We start from the raw sequence: 16,175 nt of genomic DNA, 5'->3' as shown, positions 1-16,175 counted from the left end.
TACATAAACATGAGTTTCCAACTCACATTTAAGTTCCCACTGGTAGATTCGCATTCAATGACCATGATGTGAAACCCAGATAGAATGTCGTGAACCTGCCGCACACGGAAACTGAAACGCATAATGACTGGCTGCATGTTGGGCGAACGTTCGCATCCTGTGATAATATTCCGGTTATAACATCATTGACAGCTGAGTACAACAACTAGACCTTAGTGAGAACTTCGCCATGAACACTTCTAAGATCTCCTGTGCATTTGTGATTCTTTTCACGCTGCTGAAAGGAGCGCTGTTGATGACATGTAAGTAGTGACTCATTATGTTTGCAGATTCATTTTTATTATGTTCTTATAATGAAAGCATTAATATTGTCAACGATAATTTACTTCATACAAGAGGTATATATATAAAATTAAGCAAAGAATTAAAAAAATTATTTAAAGCGAATAAAATAATAAGACTGGATAACAGTATGACACGAACGATTATTAATGTTAATTAAATTCATGACTTTCTTTACAGTGTTCAAATTTTTTATTTCATTGAATGTACTCGACCTTTATGACTATTTAACAGTGATCATTATTATGTATCTCCTAATGCATTCAATGCTAAAGATTTTGCGAAATTTCCAACTATGTATTATTGGGAAAGGGCATAATAAAATGCGTACATTAGGTTATCCGAGGAAAGGCTTTACCCAACATACTTAGAAATGTTAGTTTATCACTACTTTATACTCTATTTTCTTCAGTGATAAATCCCTTACACATTCGTTACAGTGCGACGCATTCGGCCTTCATTCCTAAATTAACAATTAATTAATCAAGCATGTTAATAACACGAAACTATTTACACAAACAAATCGTACGTAAACCAACAAAATGATAAAAAAATTACCATTAATAATGCATCGTCATAGTAATCATCCATATATTCACACATATGAAGCTTTACCTAGACAAGGTTGGTAGTTAATGGAACTTCTATACATCTGACATTTATTAAAACAGATGGAAAGGCATAAATGCATGCAACATATTCCTGTGTTATTTCTTCCCTTTGTCATATTCTTCTGTAGTGCCTGTGTGTGTGTGTGTGTGCAGACCCACCCAATGTCAAGAGTCTCACTGTGGACGGGGGCGATAATGTCATCATCGATGAGGGCCAGGTGGTCAGTGTCTCCTGCTTCTTTGAGAAGGGCAATCCCCCAGCTCACTTCTATTTGCTGGATAAACATGGAACGAAGCTGAATTCCTCTAGTTCTGAAGGACACCTTAGGTCCTCTCTTACTGCCCGGTGTGAAGACGACTGGCCAGTTGTCAGGTGTGAAGGCAACGGGTCGCAACATAATAGATCCGTGACACTACTCGTCAAGTGTAAGTAAACAAACTTAATGTTTACACATATCTTACACATCAATGTGATACTATTTTGCACCTTTATAATGAAATGATCTTATTGATTTTATAGGTATTACATATTTCGTGATGTCTAAAATAAGTAACTACCTAACTTCTAGGAAAGTTTTTTTTTCAATCGTCCCAGGTCGTCCTCAGTTTATTGACAAGTCAACAAAAGTTGTTAATCCTGCTCTTGACACTGTAACCTTTGGTGTCAAGTCTCACACCACAGCAGTCAAAGGATGCCTCTTGACATCAGTTTCTATAAAACATTACACCGAGAGGGGAGTGAACTGCACTCTCACTGGTCATCCACCTGACCTCGTCCTGAGTCTTCAGCTTGAGAAGGAAGAGGACAGTTTATGTAGAATGTGGACCTTGACTCTCAGCAATGACTGGGGTTCTTCCAACCCAATCTTTTTTATCAGAGATGGATCAAGTAAGCATACGATTAAAAACATAAAGGATGAATTTTGTTTCAGTTCACAAAACATCGTACGGAAATAAGTAAGAAAAGTATTTTTTTTTACATGTACTCAAAGTGTACACCTTCATTTGTTCTGTCCTGCAATATTTAGTGATATGGGCTGTTAGACGGCAGAGTTAGCAACTTTAAGGATATACTTAATTACTGCTAATTATACTAATACTAGTGATTGTATCTGAACAATACTATATAGAAAAACCCAAAATGTCAAATTAAAGCATAGGTGTGCAAGTACATTCTTGATTGCACCGATATGTTCACATTCAAGAATACATTTGTATCATCACGAATCACTGGATTTAACTACCCTGACTACATGGGGGAATATTGTGCATGTTTTAAGTAGTATAACGTAAGGAATTCCGGAAGCACAGAAGCCGATAGATATATACATTATATTTTTAGTACATTCACACTGACAAAATATAGTCTGATGTACTAACACTAACTTTAACTGTTTTGTTGAACTACCAGTAACAATTCACACTAAAAAGAAGTTCTGTGCGTGTTAGAAAATATAATTTTTGTTGTTTCAGCGCAAGAGCCATCACCATCTTCAGGGAAAACAATAAACATTCAACTTGCATACGCCATTGTGGTGACTGTTGTTTTGATTCTTGTTGTTGGTACTATTACCATTAAAAAGGTCAAAGAGAGAAGATCTGGTAAGTTAGATTAAGGTATAAAGGGATGTAGATACTACAAACAGTGTAAGACGGAGTCGATAGTAATTCAGGGATAGTACTTTGTGAACAGACATGTTTTGGAGAGAGTGTCTGAATGTAACCTTGGAGTCCAAGTGGCAAATGTGATCCAATATTTTATCTTCGGTTCAGATTAATATATATTATTATTTGCAGTCTTGGAAGCTCTGCGACTTAAAAAGATAACTACTGAAAAAAAAATGTGGGTGCATATTTTTAAATCCTTTTTCAAATTAGTTTCCGATTTCCTACATTTTGTAATTGAATAATCTGTCTTAGATGCTGACATAATACCATTATCAACTATTTCAGACAGTTTTTTAATATATTTGGTATTGTTTTTACTCTTATGGTTGTGTGCCTGTACTCTCTATACACATAATTGTCGTTTTAATTAATATTTAGGCCTACAGATGGGAGCAGAGATCGGTACGAAAGTGTAAGAGGAAACTTACCAAGTAAGTCATTTTTGTAAACATAATATTTTGATTTCAATTTCTTTGTTATTTATCAGCATTGTTTTTGCATCTTTTTCACTTTTCATTTTCAAAGTAAAGTAAACAGAAAGCGAACAACCTGGTTTGAGAGGCTGAGCGAGACTATCCGAGTTGTCTCATCGGAACAGTAACATGAGAATACCCGACTATCACACGGGTGTGTGTCGGTTGATCTCAAAGCTCTGTTTCCAGTCAACTCCGATACCACGTGATATGCAAATGCTGCTCGTATCCTAGTATCCTTTATCCTAAAACGCGTACGCGTTCATCAGGTCTGTTAAGAGTTACAAAAGATAGGTGATAGCAATGCATAAATATGTTACATGTATTTGTTAAAATATCTTGGTATACTTTTCTTTGTTTCCTTCTGAATTACCATGTCCAATGATAGCTTATACAATGTTTCTCTTGTTGTGTCTTTCTTTTTCTTACAGTTTGCAGGAATGTTTGAGATGAGTTTTTAATTTTTAAAAAACCTAAACTGAGAGTGAATCTGATAATAAAGTGATTATTAAAGAAACAAAAATTTCTGAGGAAAATTTTTAAATTATTTGACTGTTTGCTAATTTTGTACTAAATTTTTCAATTTCGTTAACAGATGCTTTTTTATTCTGCACATATTTTATTTATTGCATGGTTATTGTAGTTATGTTCTTCTCTTGCCTTATAAAATTGATAATTACCAGGTTTTAATACAAACACTCTTAAACAGTGGCTAAGTTCATTTTTTTTATTTCATGGTATATTTATTTATTTTATTTTCATGTTGTTTCGTAAGAGCTATAAGCGTATTTACCATAGTCTATAAGTCACTGCATGGTATGAGCACCGACAGACATACTGGATGTGTATACGCGTCCATGGTATGAGAAACGAAATAAACTAACGGCAGCATTCCTTGGTGAGTACAGTCAATTTTCATGGCATATATCTGTTTTGAGCATTATTTATATCTAGACTTATTAATGAAGTCCTGAAATAGTTTTCCAACACAATTTTTTCTTCACATTTTTGTTCTAATCGTTGCTGCAATTATTTTGTCGTTATACTGTAGTCATCAAAGAGACTGGCGTTGTCAATAACGAATCATTTTACTGCATGTTTGACAGGAGACACCACTCTATAGTGTGATGTTGATGGGCTGACCTTCTCAGACCTAGTCAAACAAGCACGTGTGAGGCTGGACAGATGAATGGATTGCCCAGACCAGTTGTCGTTTTTACTGATGTTTTGTTGTGATGAACAGTTTGTACGAGAGTGAAGAGCATCTCACTGTTTGATGTCTGACAGTTAAAAATACTTTTTGAATAGTGAAGAAACTGTTATATAAATGTAAAGTCTGGTTCTTTCTTATCTGTACTCTCTTTCTATGTATACTTCTCTCTGCATGTTAAAGAATAAACTACCGGGACATCTGATGTAGGAGTAAGCAGAAAACAAAATTAAAAATGAATGTGAACTGTATGATATAGAGACGGGTGATGAAAAACTGATACCAAAGCATGAAAATATTCAACGTTTACATTACTTGCATTAAACATTGTGTAAAGAGTAAAAGAACGACAAAACGATGAAATAGCTTAAACCAAGACATGTAAAAAGACAGTAAGAATATTTTGACTCTAAAAAGAGATAAAAGCTTGGTCTGTGTACTTATGCAGTGAAATTTTCATCATAAACTTTGGTAAAGAGTCTGCTTCGCTGCACAAATGATGATGATGATGATGGAGATTTATAACGCGCAATTTCCGTATCACAAAGATACGCTCAATGCGCAGAAACAAATTCAACTATATGGCACTTAGGTAATGGACATTTACAAAACTGTCATTGGGAGATATGCATAGATTATTTTAACACACACACATACTGATATGATGGTGTGTGGAATTTACCTTACATGTGGATTTTTAGTATAGAATTTATTGTATCGGTCTTGTGTGTTTATATGTGTGTTTGCCTCTGTATTACCCCTATGTATTTGTTTAACAGGGGAATAACATGATGTTCTACTCGATGTAGTTGTGGTTTCATTTTACACAGTGTGTGTGGATTCAAAGTGTTTTCCACTGTTAAAGTAGTATAGAGGAAAAAGGGTATTCATTTACTCTGACACTGCCTAGCATAGAAATCACAGTTTTTTTCAGACATTATTCAAACTTCATAGCAAAATTTCATTTCGAGATTGTATTTTTTGACTGGCTTTTATTTCAAAGGAAGGAGATAAGCATTCTTATTATGCACTAATTTTAAGAATATCTGCAAAATGTACATCTTGGCTTATCTCCCTTCACTTGTATGGCATAATACTGATGTACCTACTGCTTATCAACCAGTCTCTCTTTTCATTCACAATATGATGTCACCATGTTTACATCACTGTTACATGCAAACCCACATTCAAAACAATCAGAGTAAGCTGACAGTAGACAAACTAAATATTCATGGGCTAAATTATTCGAAGGCCTAGTATTTTTATAAACAAAGGATGCACCATTTAGATGTCAGAATGGAGAACATGAAGTCTCTCCATGGATTCCAGCGAACACCTAATACACATGAGATGTTACGCAACATTACAAATCTTTTAAAAAGACTTTTAAAAGGATGTACCTTTGTATAATTTACTATTTTTAAGTCTTAGTATATAACAACAATAATTGACATTTTTTTTCTCAAACTTCTATGATCTTTATCAATCGCTTTCTGTATAGAATTCTGAGTTGAGTATATAAATAATATAGCGACTTCTTACAATAGTCCTTTCTGTTGTGTTATATCTGAATACAGTTGAGTTTAAAGCATCATGCATTTCTGTGATTCTGTGATCTATGATGGATTTTCTTTCCAAAATACTGTACTCTACAATTATAAAAGTGCATTTGTATAGACCGCTTCCCCATAAAAAGATAACACATTGTACATGAAGGTGAAGCCAGTCTAATAAACAAAAAACGAATTATGCTATAATAAAATACAATGTACATACTAGCAGTCGATAAGTTTATGCTTTTTCTAAAGTCACGATATATTGTGGAGCAGTATCCTGGCTTCTAGTTATAGCACACAAACACCTTTTGGGAAATAGTAGCTTCAATTTAGTCATGTGTTTGGTTAAATGATAGTGCTATTTGTAATGAAACTTCAACTTCTTATATTGTATTAAACACATTGTCATATTTGCTAGTTCTTTTATCTTATGTGTTTACTTTTATATTTGTATGTTGTTGAAATATCGAATTATTAACATGTGTGGGTTGTACTTGTCAGTAGTGTGAAATAAAAAAATACAAAGTTACTTGGAGTTTTACACTAAGCCAGTAACTGAGCGAATTCAAAATGAAAAGGAAATGCATTGTGAAGAAAATTACTGCAAAAACCTATCACAAATTTCACACCAAACTTGAAAAAAAATCATCAAAACATAAATTATCTTTACGTCTTATAGTACTGTAAAAATCTTTCGTATATCTGATATTATAAAAGCCTGTGCTACATTAAATATAGGATAATGTGCTGTCAGTGGTATTGAGGTGTCTCGTGGTGCAGCGGTTAGCGCCTGTCGCTAGTACAGTTTGGGCTGACTGTCCTGGGTTCAACTCTCGCCTAGGGCACGCTGTTAATTCTCTCTTTGCATGTGGCATCTGCTTACAGGGCTGGCTGCCTTGCCGTGATATAGTCTTAGTAACCTTAGCTTCTGACTCAGTAGAAACCACAAATCCCCCAGCTCCGTCCCCGTCAGTGAAGATGGAAACAGAATGTCTTACATAAACCTGACAATTGAATCTAGTAACAAGAATATGCATCCCTTGTTTTCTGACAGTCAAGATTCTTAAACTAGTCATTAACATTGTTTGCTTTTCGATTTGTTTATCTTGCCCTTCTCTAACATATACCCGCGACGTGTTTGTTTACGCAGGAGAGAGTTTCTGCAAATGAAAATTTCGACTGGTATTTTAAAAAAATTATATTTATTAACCTTTAATAAAAACAACTATCTGTGATACCCCTTTTAAAAAGCATTTTAAATACATTTACGTGGTGTTAAGTTTAACAAATATTCGTTTTGTTTTCTTGTAGTAAAACCAACTGGAAGATTGTAACTGAATAGGTCACAAAATTCACAAATTGGAAAGTAGTTCAAAAATTAGACATTAATAAAAAAAATTATAAAATATATACACACAAAAGTTCAAAACAGGCATATATTTCATTAGAATATACATTTGAATTTAAATATTACTGTTTTCTTCTTATTTTCGGCTGTTTGAGTACAATTGAATTGAGTAACCGGCAACAAATGTCAGCATGGCGCTTAATCAACCAAATCTTCGTCTTCTTTAAAGCATAACAAAACACCTGATTGGTTGAAATTTTCAGCCTTTAAAGGGAAGTCATCGAAAGAGGAATATTTCATAAAGCTGGAATAAACGAACACTTTCTCCTGAAGTAGCACACGAGTTAAAATAATTTTACTTGAGTGGCATGCCTTTGATGTTGATCTCCTAAGTGCATAGCAATCCACTGAAAAAAGTATATTTTCTATACTGATCTTCATGTCATTGGAATCACGCCCCAACCTTACACTGTTTACATGGTAATGAAGCTTCTTGTTGATCAAACTCTAGTAGTTGGCAAAGAGTATTTCAGTGGGCTTGATTCAAAGCTACATGCACATATTTTAGTCTCCAGCCTACACCTTGGACTGCGTTTTGCTTACCTCCACTTCACACTAAGTTAGTATATAGATGAAATGCACTTCCTTGATTAATTTATCTGTTAATATTTTCCCTCTCCGTCGTAAGTAACGTTGTACTATGCAGTCTAAAATTTCTAAAATATATATATGGCAAGTTTTTACGTGAGAAATGGTATCTCTGACTTTCTTTAAGCAAAGACAGACATTTTCCGTCTTATTTCGTCTGTTTTCGTCTCCCGTTTGTTGTCTGAGCATTTTGAGATCCAGTCCTGGATTGTTAGGCCAGGAGAAGTTTCACCAGACCCTCGTTAGTCGTTCATTTCAGATAAAAATCCATTACTCTACCCGACAAGGAAAACTGTGTTAATGACAATAATACGAACATACTCGACCCGGACGACATGAGAGATTCCTATCCCAGAAACATTATTCACTCTCTTATCTGCGGCACTGGTGCCTTCATTCTTAAGAGGAATGGGGGAAGGTAATGTAGCAATGGAGAGAAGATGGGCACCACCCTCACATAAAGCTGGCAATAATGGATTTTCTCTCCCTTTCCATACCCGCCACCTACCCACTATTGAATCCTACGTGCACTGAAAACACACCTCTTCCGTAAACATTACTTCTAACAACCTTTCCCATAATACTAGTCCTTTTTTATACCATTACCTGCTTGTCTTTATCATGATATTCTCAGTTCTTGTTATTTCGTTCCTTTATGATTTTTCTGTATTTGTTTTTATTTATCATTAACGATACCGTAGGACGTACGTGTGTACGTACAATCTTCCAGTTAACTTTATATATATATATATGATGTTAACGAATATATCACTCACTTCGTTGAAAGTGATCAAGTAGATACGGTTACTCAAATATTTTTACTGCAACATCAAATTGTCTCAGTTGATATTTATTACAGGAGTAATTAAATAAATGAATCCTTGTGTTCTGTCTTTTTATGGATAAACAATTATAAATAACTCTCCGCTCTTCACACACTTCTTTTCAAGAAGCTTCAAGTTCCGCGAATCACTGGTGAACCTAAGCTGTACTTATAGCTGGCTGTAAAAGGAAACCGAAACTGTATCAATTAATATAGCACCAGATAAAAGCGATGTTTCCATAATCACTGCATTAAATGATCTTCACTCAGAACACATGGTCTGGCTATGGATACTTTGTGTCAAGTTTCTTGTTTCTTAACAATATTATTCTTAACATCAAAGGAAACATTTGCTTTTACATGTAAGTACATTAGGTTCGTCAACTGATATGTGAGCAAGTGTTTAGTCATGACTACGGATAAATCGGAAAAAAAATAATTTCTTGGAAAGAGCGTATATGTAGAAAGAAGGAAAGAACACTTTAAGTAAGTGTAAAGCACAAAATTGAAATTATTATATAATTTATTACTACTGAGAACATTGACCAATATGTTAAGGTAAGCAGAACTTGCAAGACAATTTTACCTATACTTTTTCAATTTTACCATAAAGCCACTAAAGACTATCATACTCCTTCAAACTTTTCGGCTCAAGAAGCACATGCTAACCTTCTTGATAGAAATTTTAAACAGGTAGTTGCACAAATTTTATATAATTCATGTTTAAGTGATGCGGGGTATATTTTCACGGTCTTCTTCTGATTTTTATACAATTTTGTAGAATTGTGATTTACATTGAATTTTTTAATTGAACCTCAGTTCAAACTATAGGTTCAGAGAAAACTTTGTTTTTTATTTTATTTAATATTTTTTTTGCAAGCAAAGAAAGTTGGCGATTAATTGTGCAGTTTAAAATTTCTCATGTCTTAGTTTCAGAATGTTGCGTTTCATTACAGATGATGCAAAATATGGTACGAATATCATTATTACTATTCAGACGAGGCTGAGAACGATATGGGGTGTAATGCATGTCATTATACCTACCTCACTAAAATATCAACTAAATAAAAAAGCTGTTATGCATCCACCTACCTAAAATTTATGTGAAAAGGGATGGTTTACGCTTCTTCAGTTAAATTTCGAAATAAAGGATAATATTTAGCCCTTTTATCGTAAATTTAAAGATACACGAGAATATCCTTCTTGAAAGTTAAATACTAACCTTAAAACGCGTTTTCGGACACTCAGGTGTAAATGACTTTTATCCAGAACGCGTCCCATGTAATAAAAAGATAACGATATTAATAATTCCATGTGAGAATTTTTAATGTAACACTTCAAATTTTTAAGGCAAACGGGGATTTTCAATATAATCAGGAAATAATCAGAATATCTAAAAAGAAACACGAACAAGAATTGGCTTATTTGTGTTTTAATAAAAGTGAAATGAATTCTGTCTCCAATATCTGTATTTATTAGTTATCCATCTACATACCTTAGAAATCTCCCGAAGCCAATGAAAATGCACAACAGGTTAATAATAAGCTACCAAAACCGTTCTTTAATATTAATTACTTTCGCTATACTACTGCAACAAAACCCACATTTTTTTTAACTGTCTGATCTTAAGATCTCAAAGTTTATCAGAAAACAGTAAAATGATGCTGAGACGCCAAAAACATTATCGGAAAATGAGCAAACTTCAAAGAAATTTTCATGGTATATAAGAAAATATTGGACGATGATAATGATTTATCCGCTGATTTTCTCCCAAAACCAGTTAGTGTTTAAGTGCACACAAAGCAACCACATCTGTTTCTTTTTAATTTTTAGTGAAAGTCATTATTTGTTTAACATTTACAGGTGCAATCACAAACAAGAGCGAAATTTTGCCTGAAAGAGAAGGCAGTTTTACAACTATTACCTATCTGCTCAATGCTACTAAAAGCTCAGCATTTTCAGGCTCTACGAGTCTCCTATATGAAGTGTGCGTTAACAACACCCTAACAGTTCAGTGTGAATTTGAGTGGACAGAGGGGTACAGCCACCCGTCTGTAGAGAAATGGGGTCCTGGAGACGACGTGGTTTGTTCCTACGAACCCCGTTACCTTGACAACTCCATGGTGACCTGGGAAATCAAGATTTCACAGCTGGTCAGTCGGTCACTCAGTGTCATGCAGCTCTACCTGGAGAATAGAACTCACAAGACAAAGAAGATTATAAGGCGGATCCATATTGATATTCTGTGTAAGTGATAATATTAATGATTTTTTAAGAATCTCTATACTTATTTTAAACGTCAAAAGAATTTTCCAAAGTCCTGAAATTTTTAATGGTACTATTCGATAATAAATTACCTACTCAGCGCAACTTTAATGGTTATGCGCATCTGTTTTCGTGTAATAGATGTGTGAGATGATATGCAACAGCTACTTCGTAAATTTTCTCTCCAGTGAGTTTACGCTTGCGACCTTCTTTACTCGCTCTTGATATTAGTAGTTTTGCACCAGAGTGCTGATTTTAAAGACGAACTCTGCAGTGATATTTTGAAACGCTGAAAGACATGCCTGCATACCCTTCCACAATTACCAGACTGACCCCACTCACAAACCAAGAAACTAAAAGGTAAAAGGTTTATAAACCAAAATGGAACTAAAATGCTTTTCAGTATAGCTTGACTTCATTTTACACTGGGGTTCAGTGGTGTCAGCGATTTCCACGCACATTTGAGGTTTAGTACAATTCACCATTCTCAGCGTTTTTAGCTGTGTGATAAGCAGGACACATCCCTACTTCTACAAGATACGTCCTTACAGTCACAATTTGGATCTGCTATGCTGACTTGAAATGCTTTGAATTTAAAATCATCTTTATCTGAATGATTTATTATTTTAATTTCCTGAATGACTACTTGTTTGTTGTAGATGTTTCTTGATGACGTGATATTATACTATTACCATTCAGCTCAGCGCATTAGCCAAAACATTAATAATATGACGTCACAGATGGCAACAAGGAGCGAGTGACGTCAGCTGTTGGTCTGAAGATGTGGCTATGAAATAAGATTAGAAATCATGACGTATTGCTATTTCGCCTAGACTGTTGTAGCACGTTCGAGCTATATATAGTTCCTCCTGGAAGCATCCTACTTATCTGTGCCTGTAGTATATAGAACACCTTGCATTGACAGTGATGAATGTATTAGTGATACAGTCTAGTGACTAGTGATACAGTCGTACCAGTGAATACACGATACTGTGGTACTAGTGATCCGGGATCCTGTCGTACTAGTAAATAATGATATAATCGTGCTAGTGGATAGTCAAACGTCGTATTTTTATATAGTTGTACTAGGAAGAGTGATAGTCATAACTAGTAAGGCATATAGTAAATAGTGATACAGTCGTACTAGTTTATAGTCAGTCGTACTAGTAAAATAGTGAGACGTTTGTACTAGTGAATAGTGATGATACAGTCCTACTGGTGAATTTAGTTGTATTATTGAATAGGGACAGCAGTACTATTGAATATTGATACGGTTAGATAAAAAGTAACTTAATAGGACAGTGAGGTACACCTATATAGTCGACGAAAAAAACGACAGTAAAAGTAGCCGTACAATAATATTGTGAGTATTCTAAAGACAAATGAGAGAGGCATTAAAAAAAAGTCTATGTGATATATGTAATGAATTGTTACATTCAAACTGTCATCAAGCCAATTAAGAGACTTTATGGCTCATTTCATACTCAGCAAGATTTCGTTAACCGCATGACTAGAAATGAAAACCGGTGTCTGTGCTGTTTATAATTAACGTCTGACAGTGCAAAGATGTCAGAAACTGATATGTTCTCTCAATTATTAAGTATAGAACATTTTTGACGAAAAAGGAAACATTCAATTTGCAAAAACATGATTTTTACATGTTTTAGGGCAGAAAAAGGAGATGTTCTGCTCACAGTTTTAAACTCAGCAAAGCTGGTTGTACAAATCTTCAAATGTGCCTGCTGATCTGTTACACTTCATTACGTGACGCTACACCGAATCATACAGTGCACCGGTTTGTCAATAAAACATAACCGTTACAGAAACCGCCCCACAATGATAAACTAATTTAAAATAACTCCATACTTCCTATACATTCTTATATTGTTTTTTAATAACTGCGTTAAAAGAAACTTTTTTCATCAAACTTCATTATTGTGCAAGCAGTTTCAAAAGTTTCAAAACCTGAATAATTAACGGAAGGATGGAAGGTTGTGTGTGTGTGTGCAGATCCACCCCAAGTCACAAGTCTGACTGTAGACGGGCAAGAGGTGAACGGCACTCATCTCATCAACGATAGTCAGAAGGTGAACATCTCTTGTTCCTTTGACAAAGGAAACCCGCCTGTCGCCTTCAGTCTGGTTGACAACAATGGGATGGAACTTGTTAGAGGTTCAGGTCCTCTGACCTATTCGCTTCTAGTGGACTGTGAAGATGACTGGCCAACAGTTCGTTGTGAAGGCAATGGGTCTGAACAGAACAGATCTGTGTCTTTTCATGTCACGTGTAAGTGCAAAATTAAGCGTACATTGTACTACATCAGTGCGTGTATAACGTATATTTAACCCTATGTAAAATAAGCCTTATTAGCAAACACCTATAGCCATCAAGGGTCGGATACGTATTTAGGGCTGAATATAAAAAAATATTGACTATGCCAGTAGGAAGTATTGCTAATATGTAATCAAAATAACACAAACGTTATTCATATGTTAGCACAAATATATAATAAAAACTGTCTATTTGTTGTTTGAATGTCCAATGTTTCTCTAGTCGTCTTATGAGTAGACTGAAAGAAGTTACTAGTCTTAAGCCAGCAACAAATAATTCAATTCGTCTATTTAATCTCATCGGTGATTCAGAAATGATCTACGGTATCAAGCTTTATCATATTTAATATCCTCTTTCAAATTTGTTATGATACGTAAAACAAAATTCCTTTGAGAATGTTATTCAGCGTTGTTAGATAAGGTTATAGGGTATCTGGTATAAAGTTTAAATAATATATCATAAACTAAAGACATGGTTTTTAAATAGCACGCATTGTGACCGATTTAAAATTAACAGTTCAATTTATACAAACTGCATTTTGTTTGTTGATGTTGCAGGTCCTCCAAAGTTCTCTGAAAACTCGATTAAAATCGTCGATTTTCTAGAACTTGGTAATATAACACTACAGGTGAAAGCTTACACAAAAGAAGTAGATAACTGCCTGCTGACACCAGTGCCATTAGAAGACAACATAACAATAACAGTGAGCTGCAAACTTACTGGTCATCCGCCTAATCTTGCTCTATCTTTCTCCATTAGCAGGAGAATCAACTGTATCCAAGGAATCTGGATGCTAACTCTTCTCAACAAAAGAGGTTCTGTCACTACAATGTTAAACTTTACGGAGGAATCAAGGAGTTTGATAACAGAAAGCAAACACCCAGGTATACAAATAGATGGATACATGAACTTCTTCTTTAGCTATTATTTATAACCTTTCTTCCTTCTTTAAGTCTAAAAATAAATGCATAGGTCCAGGTATTATATGTATATTTATAAACATTTAGACTAACCTAAAAATATATATAAATATACTTAATTAAATTTAAAATTTCAAACCTCTTTGGATAAAAATATATGTTCACACAAAGAGACATTAAATGAACAAACCTGACATGTCAAATAAAAACATAATAAAGGAGAGCTCACAGAGCAATATGTCAAGAAATTAATTAAGATAAAAAAATTCTTTGCTTGTTTCAGCACAAACACCAGTAAAAGAAATACTTATCGGAGGAACTTGTGGTGCTGTCCTGATTGTTGTTATTGCTATTATAGGTATTCGTGCCATTAAAAAGGTCAATGAAAATAAACGTGGTAAGTTTTAAACATGGTATTTAATTTTTTTTAATGTATCCTATTTATTAGCAGCTTTCTCGTTATTCCATAAAACAATCTTACTAATTATTCGCCAATCACAGGCTGTCACAGAACAAGGCACAAACAAAGCAAAAGCCCTCCATCACTTCCTCAACTGGGGTCGAGGGGCAGATGTCCCTCGTATTAAAAGGCTGGCCATTTTAGTTTCATTTAGTTAAAGTAGTTTTTTCAGCTTCTTATTCAAAATATAATTAAGAGAATGATGCTGGGGGTTTCTTACCTTGTCTATTCAAAAAAATAAGTAATTCTTTGAAAACCAAATTAAAAGTAGAAATCTTATAACATTTCTCTCAAGGCAAACTTTCTGAAAATACAGATGTAATCGCTGTACTTTGGTGACGGGTGAAAGCTTTGTTTGAAAACACAATGTGTCATAGGAGATACATAGATTACTTGAGCTATTCGATAGTTAATACTCGCGATCTGGTGCTGTAATGTGTGCTTGGTTAATGATATTCATCGTCAGGTCGGTGACTCTTAGAGGTAAACATACAGTATGTTTTCGAATTCACAAGGTAATGTTTAAGGCATTAATTGTCACTACAATAAAACTCTTAGCGTGCAATCTACGAAAACTTAAGATTTAGTTACACAAGATTTCCATTGCTATTATTTGTCCGTCAAAATATGTATGTTTATTCACGTGTACTTGTTATCTTTAGTGCTTTAAACACATCGCAATACATGAATAGACGCACTAGAGCTTGGATGCATGTATCATGGCTTCTTGAAGAATGAAAGTTGTCCTTTCTTTCAAATATTTAAGGAATATTGTAATGTGAATCCGAATAAAAGAGAAACTGAATTCGCAGCGTCTCTCAGGAGCGTTAAGTGTAGTTACTGTAGTTGTCACCGCATCGTGTGAGTAGCCACGTACGTATTTTATATACGAGCGCGTCCGTGGTATGAGAGACAAGACACGCCAACCTTCGTATTCGTCGGTGAGTACAGTGATATTTTGAAATATTTGATTCTAGGCATACTTTTGTTTCTTGAATAGTTTCAGTTAGAGGAAAGAATAAACAGAGGATAAATATGTTGAAGTAAATTTTTGAAAGAGTAAGAGAATGACAAACTTGCATTCTATGTCAACAGACAGACACACAGACAGACACACAGACAGTTTTAACGTTTGAATAAAAGATGCACTGTAAGAGATGGCTTATGGTTCTTCTAATTAAATAAAATCTGATCTTTTTAATCTTACTTTGTAATCTTCATCACCAGAAAGACTGCAGTTACTAAGAAGGAATAAGGAAATTTCTGCTTCCTTGTGCTGAAAGTAAAGCGCGCTAAAACTAAGTCCATCAATGACTTTACAATGCTGTGATGTATTTCTTTCGCGCGAAATTTCAGATGGTTTAAAAGATGCATCATCAATCATCAATCCATCCATCATCCATCCATCAATCATCCATCCATCATCATCATTCATCATTCATTATCATCAATCATCATCCATCACTAATCAATGATCATCAATCATCATCACTAGCAATCATCAAGAATCATTATGACAA

General features: G+C 34.5%; 3 protein-coding genes across 11 annotated transcripts in view; all 3 read left to right on the top strand.

Moving 5' to 3' along the window:
• Positions 1-16,175, top strand: part of LOC112568573 — a 170,877-nt gene that overhangs the window by 130,122 nt on the left and 24,580 nt on the right. The gene's annotated exons all lie outside the window — the stretch shown is intronic.
• On the top strand, positions 164-6,277 carry LOC112567434. Of its 9 annotated transcripts, XR_003099835.1 has the most exons (8): positions 164-302; positions 1,107-1,379; positions 1,549-1,842; positions 2,427-2,555; positions 2,751-2,796; positions 3,000-3,052; positions 3,870-3,992; positions 4,201-6,277. XR_003099835.1 is itself a non-coding variant. In XM_025244122.1 (7 exons), the coding sequence occupies exons 1-7, from the start codon at positions 230-232 to the stop codon at positions 4,215-4,217; spliced, it is 885 nt and encodes a 294-aa protein (XP_025099907.1). In that variant the 5' UTR covers positions 164-229; the 3' UTR covers positions 4,218-6,277. The 9 variants fall into 9 exon arrangements, 7 of the variants coding, with proteins under 7 accessions (XP_025099907.1, XP_025099908.1, XP_025099906.1 ...); XR_003099834.1 differs by having other exon boundaries at positions 3,000-3,992; XM_025244122.1 differs by lacking the exon at positions 3,870-3,992.
• Positions 8,879-15,651, top strand: LOC112567427. The gene is made up of 5 exons (XM_025244105.1): positions 8,879-9,041; positions 10,543-10,926; positions 12,955-13,230; positions 13,833-14,159; positions 14,479-15,651. The coding sequence occupies exons 1-5, from the start codon at positions 8,966-8,968 to the stop codon at positions 14,601-14,603; spliced, it is 1,188 nt and encodes a 395-aa protein (XP_025099890.1). The 5' UTR covers positions 8,879-8,965; the 3' UTR covers positions 14,604-15,651.

The sequence above is a fragment of the Pomacea canaliculata genome, linkage group LG7, assembly GCF_003073045.1.
Source record: "Pomacea canaliculata isolate SZHN2017 linkage group LG7, ASM307304v1, whole genome shotgun sequence".
Classification (NCBI taxonomy): Eukaryota; Metazoa; Mollusca; class Gastropoda; order Architaenioglossa; family Ampullariidae; genus Pomacea; species Pomacea canaliculata.
The sequence above is the reverse complement of the archived record's forward strand: the minus strand, read 5'-3'. Positions and strand labels throughout refer to the sequence as shown.

Bases quoted from the DNA above. Each gene is read 5' to 3' on its own strand.
- LOC112567434 (XM_025244122.1), top strand. From the start codon at position 230: ATGAACACTTCTAAGATCTCCTGTGCATTTGTGATTCTTTTCACGCTG. The intron at 303-1,106 runs GTAAGTAGTGAC...GTGTGTGTGCAG, and splicing joins AGGAGCGCTGTTGATGACAT to ACCCACCCAATGTCAAGAGT. The intron at 2,797-2,999 runs GTGGGTGCATAT...ATTAATATTTAG, and splicing joins ATAACTACTGAAAAAAAAAT to GCCTACAGATGGGAGCAGAG.
- LOC112567427 (XM_025244105.1), top strand. From the start codon at position 8,966: ATGGATACTTTGTGTCAAGTTTCTTGTTTCTTAACAATATTATTCTTA. The intron at 9,042-10,542 runs GTAAGTACATTA...TAACATTTACAG, and splicing joins GGAAACATTTGCTTTTACAT to GTGCAATCACAAACAAGAGC. The intron at 13,231-13,832 runs GTAAGTGCAAAA...TTGATGTTGCAG, and splicing joins TGTGTCTTTTCATGTCACGT to GTCCTCCAAAGTTCTCTGAA.